This window comes from Helianthus annuus, chromosome 6 (genome assembly GCF_002127325.2).
Source record: "Helianthus annuus cultivar XRQ/B chromosome 6, HanXRQr2.0-SUNRISE, whole genome shotgun sequence".
Taxonomy (NCBI): domain Eukaryota; kingdom Viridiplantae; phylum Streptophyta; class Magnoliopsida; order Asterales; family Asteraceae; genus Helianthus; species Helianthus annuus.
Genome location: NC_035438.2, coordinates 118,316,681 through 118,323,117, shown reverse-complemented (window position 1 = coordinate 118,323,117; position 6,437 = coordinate 118,316,681). Strand labels below are relative to the sequence as shown.

Here is a 6,437-nt window from a genome sequence, read left to right as displayed (position 1 = left end):
TGTATGTTATATATGTATATGGTTTGAATTTTGAGTTTTGAATCTGGAACCAGAATTTTGAATCTGGACAGATGTTTTAATGGCAGAAGTTTGATTTTTGTATAGATGAATATGGACAGAAGTTTAAAAAATGTATTTTAAAATGATTTTATATATTAAAATTTATGATACAATAATAACACAAGAAATATTTGGTTGGATACCATCTATGGCTGACACATCATGTTTTGTTATGTTAGAGACATTTGCATAGATTTTCCATATCGAAAAACATAAACCATGAGCTAATGAAGACGAGAAAAAAGAAATAAGAGGTTGGGAACTATGGGCGTAATGGCATATCCGAATATCAGCCAACCAATCCAGACACGACCCGACCTTTTGCTTGTACGAAAAGTCAAAAACAATTCGCTTTTGGGACCAAACTACAAATCTTGTGTGGCCCAAACATCCACATTTTCCAACACCACCAAACTACAAGGACCATTAATGTAACTCACCCGCACACCAGATCGACCACCGGTCATACGGTTTTCAAATCCCGCAGATCCAACGGTTGTGATCAACTCCACCACATCTACATATACACTGAATCTACATCTACCAAAACCCTCATTTCCTCACCTAATCACCTTTCTCAAATCTCCAATCCTCTCAGATCTTAACCTAATGGCGACCATCAAGGCAGTCAAAGCACGACAAATCTTCGATAGCAGAGGCAATCCTACCGTTGAGGTCCGTTCTTTTGTCCTAGATCTTTCAACTTATTGTGTTGTTTTGCTGTTTGTAATCGTTTTTGTTGCTTAAATCAGTTGTTACGTTCAATCGGCCACTTTCGTTTGTTGTACGATGCGAGTTTTAGCTTTGTGATCGCTGTTGTAGAATATAGATACTGACTTTTGCGATTGATTTTAACATCTGTTATTGATTGAAGTTTTTGTTGATTGCGAGTAACTTAAGTTAAGATTTGCTTTATGTTAACCTAAATTCTACTTATTGGATGTCAAAAGTTGGTGTAATGAAGTTTGGGCGGTAATTTCTATGTAAATATGTGATTTTTAGTATACGATTGATTTTAACATGTATTTGAATCTATCATTGATTTGAGTTTTTGTTGATTGCTAAATTCATGCCCAAATGAAGTTAAGATCTGACTTATATGAACTTAAATGATAGTTTGTATGTCAATTGTTGCTAAATTGATGCCTAAGTGAAGTTAAGATCTGACTTAACGTGTACTTGGATGTATCCTTGATTTGATGTTTTGTTGATTTAAACGATGGATTTGCTTTGTATTAACCTAAATGCTACCTACAGTCTGTCAGTTGTTGATGGAGTACAGTTTGGGTGATAATTTCTATGTGATACCATTGATTGGATCTATCGTTGCTTCGAGTTTTGTTGATTGCTAAACGCTGGTCTTTGTATGTCAATGATTGCTGGATTAAGGCTTGTATGGTAATTTCTGTGTGTAGGTTGATATTACTCTTTCTGATGGTACATTGGCCCGAGCTGCCGTCCCTAGTGGTGCATCCACCGGTAAGATCTGTTGTACTGGCGATACTCATTTGTATATATTCTATTTGACTTGCTGTTTCAGATTCGTTTTTTTTCCTACATTGTTAACATTGTTGATGGAGATTTTGGTATTTTTCGATATTGTTATATGATTTGCTTACGGTTTTTGTCTTGTAGGTATTTACGAGGCTCTTGAATTGAGAGATGGAGGGTCAGACTACCTTGGAAAAGGTGTCTCCAAGGTGTGTTATTTGTTTTGGTTGATAGTTGATACTCTTTGTTTGTTTATGAGATCAAAGTTGCTGATATAATATTACTTTTTTTTTTTAATAGGCTGTTGCAAATGTCAACACAATTATTGGTCCCGCTCTTGTTGGCAAGGTTTGTTCATGAACCTGAACTCCATTCTTGATATTGATAGAGATCCAAAGGGGCTTTTGAGCTCAAGCTTGGCATTTATGCAGATTTTCAAGCTTGAGCTCAGCTTAGACTCAGCTTGTTTATTTAATTATTTATATATATATTTATAACTATTACATATATAGAAAAAGTTTATCGTACAATATGCCTTAACGTACGCTGCGTACGCGATGGCAAATATCACGTTGTGTTTGTAAAAAAGTGAAAATCACATGTGAGTAATAAAATGAAAACCGCATGTTATGGAATAAAAGTCGAAATCGCATGTGATTAATAAAATGCAAATCGCATGTTGGTAAATAAAAGGAAATCGCATGTGAAAAAAACAAATGGAAGTCTCATGTTATAAACCCAATTTTGCATGTTGATTCTGAATCGCGTACATCGCGTACGTTAAGGGATTTTGTACGATAACCGCCCTCTACATATATGTATATATATATATATATTTGTATTTATAATGTTATTTTAAAATAATGTATATTGTTCAGTTATTTTTATTATAGTTTTTATATATAGCAATGATTATTATAGATAAATTCTATATATTAGGTAGGTTTGTTTAGGCTTGTGAGCCTACTCGAGCTTAACAAGTGAAGTGCGAGCTCTGGCTTGTAAATTAAACAAGCTTAGTTGCAGGCCCGGGCTTTTAGCAACACGATCTCGAGTAGCTCACTTGCAGCTTGGCTCATTTTCACTCGTAGCAGTATCTTATTCTTGTGTGATGCAGACGATCTTAATGAATTTTGTTTTACAGGACCCAACCGATCAGACTGGTATCGATAATTTCATGGTTCAACAACTTGACGGAACTCAAAATGAATGGGGTTGGTGCAAGCAAAAGGTATAGATACTAATCTTTTTGTTTGGTTATTTGATAATCTTTGATGTAATTGATACTTATTTGCCGAACCATTATGTTGTTTAGCTTGGTGCAAACGCCATCTTGGCAGTTTCTCTTGCCGTTTGCAAGGCTGGTGCCAGTGTCCTCAAAACCCCCCTCTACAAGGTAATTTTGATCCTAGTCTATTTTATCTTTGCATGTGGGAATTACTATTTTATTTTTCCGACTCATAGGACTCGTTGGGTGCTACTGTTTCTTTTGTTTGACTGAAAAACTTGTGTTTGCAGCACATTGCCAACTTGGCTGGTAACAAGAACTTGGTTTTGCCAGTACCTGCTTTCAACGTCATCAATGGTGGATCACATGCAGGAAACAAGCTTGCCATGCAGGTATATCTCTTGATTACACGTCCATCATACTCTAATCTGAAGTTATCTGAACCAAACGATTCTCACAAGCTTACTTTTTTAGGAATTTATGATTCTCCCCATTGGTGCCTCCAGCTTCAAGGAAGCCATGAAGATGGGTGTTGAAGTATATCACAACTTGAAGGTGAATTTCTAACTCTTTGGCTAATTATGCTGCCTGTTGATGTCTGGAGCACTAATCATTCGATGTGATTTCAGTCTGTGATTAAGAAGAAATACGGTCAGGATGCAACAAATGTTGGTGATGAAGGTGGCTTTGCTCCCAATATCCAGGTAAAGCATGAGTTCATTTTTAGACCCATTTTGACTTTTTGATGTTTTTCTAACACGTTGTCTTTTTCAACTTCAGGAAAACAAGGAGGGTCTTGAGTTACTTAAGACAGCTATTGCTAAAGCTGGATACACAGACAAGGTACTTGTTAGAAGTTGATCCTATAGATGTCATGCATGCTTGTTGTTTTTATATCCTTTCAACTTTAACTTTTTATAGCATAACAACATTTTTTTTTTAATTTTTTATTCTCATAGGTTGTCATTGGAATGGATGTTGCTGCATCTGAATTTTATGCGGAGAAAGACAAGACCTATGATCTGAACTTCAAGGAAGAGGTAAAAGTTGCTCGCCATGTGTTCTTACTCAACCTATGAAAAGAAGCATGGGCATGTTAGATGGATTTCCCTGATCTATTATCATAATCTCATATACGTCTATGTTATGCAGAACAACGATGGCAAACAAAAGATTTCAGGAGAACAACTTAAAGATCTTTACAAGTCGTTTGTGAGTGAGTACCCTATTGTGTCGATTGAGGACCCATTTGACCAAGATGACTGGGAGCACTACGGCAAGATGACCGCTGAATGTGGCGAACAAGTACAAATTGTGGGAGATGATCTTTTGGTCACCAACCCCACGGTTAGATTCACCCTTTTAATTTATTTTTCTTTTAACGATCTCTGTTTGACATTGACTTTTTACCTCTTATTATTCAGTTTTACCCTGCTTTGACCTTGAATACTTGTATTTACAGAGAGTCAAGAAGGCAATTGATGAGAAGACTTGCAATGCTCTTCTTCTAAAGGTATATAGTCATAATTATTCTGGAATTGATTGTTCATGTAAACATATGCTTATATCATTTGTCTGGTGACTGTCGTAGGTCAACCAAATTGGGTCTGTGACCGAGAGTATCGAAGCTGTGAGGATGTCCAAACGTGCTGGTTGGGGTGTGATGGCCAGTCACCGCAGGTATGAAAATCAGTTTCATAAATTATGTATTTCTGATCACTTTTTAGAACACGACGAAGGTAAATTTACCATGGTTTTTGTCATGTTGCAGTGGAGAAACAGAGGACACCTTCATTGCTGATCTTTCCGTGGGTTTGGCAACGGTAATTATATGCTTTGAAAAAAAATATATACAAGTAGCGCGATCCATGGGTTTGGTAACAAGTCGAAACAAATCGAGTCGGGTTGACCTGGAACAGTTTTATCTATAGAGGTGACATTCTGTTTTGTACACTGTCATACTGATTATATTACACAATGGAATCTACCAGGGTCAAATCAAAACTGGAGCTCCATGCAGGTCTGAGCGTCTTGCAAAGTACAACCAGGTAAGCTTCTTTTTATAATCATTTTTAACATATTAATGGTATAAAAAAATAAAAGAATAAAAATGGTTATTTTATTATTTCAAACAAATATGATTAAGTTGAGAAGTAAAATCAAACTATTGTTTCTGGAATCAGCTCTTGAGAATTGAAGAGGAGCTTGGATCAGAAGCGGTTTACGCTGGAGCAAACTTCCGCAAGCCTGTGGAACCCTACTAGATGTTACACATCGAGATGGTTAAGAGTCAAGGATGAGTGTCCATGTCAAGTTTTTCTTTAATAAGGCTACTCAGGGTTTCATTTTGAGGTTTTTGACTTCAAATTTTTGCAGTTTGGTTTTTGACGTTTGAACATCCTATATTTCTTTGGTTTATCTCTGCCGTTGGCTATGTTTACTGATTTGCTTCTGAATGGTAAATGTGTTGATGTCGACTATAGTATTCCCAATGCTAAATAAAGAATGAAGCACAAAAAGTTTACTAGTGTATGTTTGGCAAAAAGTAGCTGGTGGCTGGAAGCTGGTAGCTGTAGTTGATAGCTAAAAATGTATAAAATGACCAAAGTGGACATAACTAAAAATTTAAAAAGTTTTTTCATTAAAAAGTTTATTGTCTTTAAAGGTTAAAAAGTCATTTTTTTCCTAAAAGCTTGTAGCTACTTCTAAACGCTACTAGTTGGAGCGTTCAACCAAAAGCTTCAAGCTTCAAGCCCCTTCAACCAAATAAGGCTTTTTATTGAATATGAGTTTTTTCTTAAAAGTTTAAAGCTAGAAGCTTCTAAAAGCTCCATCCCAAACATACTCAAAATGTATGTTTAGGAGTATGATTAGTGGATAACTGGGTGTGTGAGTTAATGAGTATGATTAGTGGATAAGTGGGTGTGTGAGTTAAAATGGAATTATGATTATGCAGAATAGGAAATATAAATATTTGTGACTATTTTGCAATGAGTTAAAAATGGAATTATGGGTTTTATGCACAAGATACTTATCTTGCAAGAAAGACGTATTTTGTTAAGAAAGCTGTTCAAATCTTGCAAGAAAAAAATGGTTACTTTCAAATCAAATCATTAAAACAAAAAAAAAACGTTGAAAGCTTTTATACCATTCAACGTACCACTCCTGCAATGTTGTGTGGTTCAGGTGGCATTGCCTGTGGCTGACGTGGCGTTGCTTGACCACTAGAAACACCGCCTAGGCATTGTTTCCAATGAAACGTATCCTGCTTTGGTTGTAGCACTGCAAAAGGTGATTTGAATGGTTTTGTTTTTAAATAAACATAACCATTTAATTCATCTTTTGTGGTGCTACACCCCAAAGAAGAAGACATTGTTTCCACGGTCACGCAAGTAGAAAGAAGATTATAACAAATAAAATGTTGAGAAGGACGAGAGGAGAGAGAAGGACCAAGGTTATTGGAAGAGGAAGGGTGGTCAGAGAACGCAACTTCCGCTCACTACCTTCTACGTAATTAATCTACTGGACGGTGTATCTAGGTCTTTACTTTGGAAGGCTTTTCAATCACATGGTACAAGAATTCTATCTTGTACATGATCTCTTATCCTAGTTATACTTGTGGGTAGAGGTCATAAATCGGTTAGGAATTGTAAACCAG

General features: G+C 36.1%; 1 protein-coding gene across 1 annotated transcript; it reads left to right on the top strand.

Moving 5' to 3' along the window:
• The first annotated feature begins 260 nt into the window (after positions 1-260).
• On the top strand, positions 261-5,309 carry LOC110865716 (enolase 1). Its single transcript, XM_022115044.2, has 17 exons — positions 261-735; positions 1,476-1,539; positions 1,696-1,760; positions 1,852-1,899; positions 2,696-2,782; positions 2,867-2,947; positions 3,070-3,171; positions 3,254-3,334; positions 3,409-3,483; positions 3,560-3,622; positions 3,739-3,819; positions 3,932-4,126; positions 4,242-4,292; positions 4,371-4,459; positions 4,551-4,602; positions 4,771-4,827; positions 4,963-5,309. Exons 1-17 carry the CDS (start codon positions 670-672, stop codon positions 5,041-5,043), a joined length of 1,338 nt encoding a protein of 445 aa, XP_021970736.1. The 5' UTR covers positions 261-669; the 3' UTR covers positions 5,044-5,309.
• Positions 5,310-6,437: the final 1,128 nt, after the last annotated feature.

Coding starts and splice junctions, on each gene's coding strand:
- LOC110865716 (XM_022115044.2), top strand. CDS start 670: ATGGCGACCATCAAGGCAGTCAAAGCACGACAAATCTTCGATAGCAGA. Junction 1,900..2,695: donor GTCCCGCTCTTGTTGGCAAG/GTTTGTTCATGA, acceptor TTTGTTTTACAG/GACCCAACCGATCAGACTGG. Junction 4,828..4,962: donor GTCTTGCAAAGTACAACCAG/GTAAGCTTCTTT, acceptor TTCTGGAATCAG/CTCTTGAGAATTGAAGAGGA.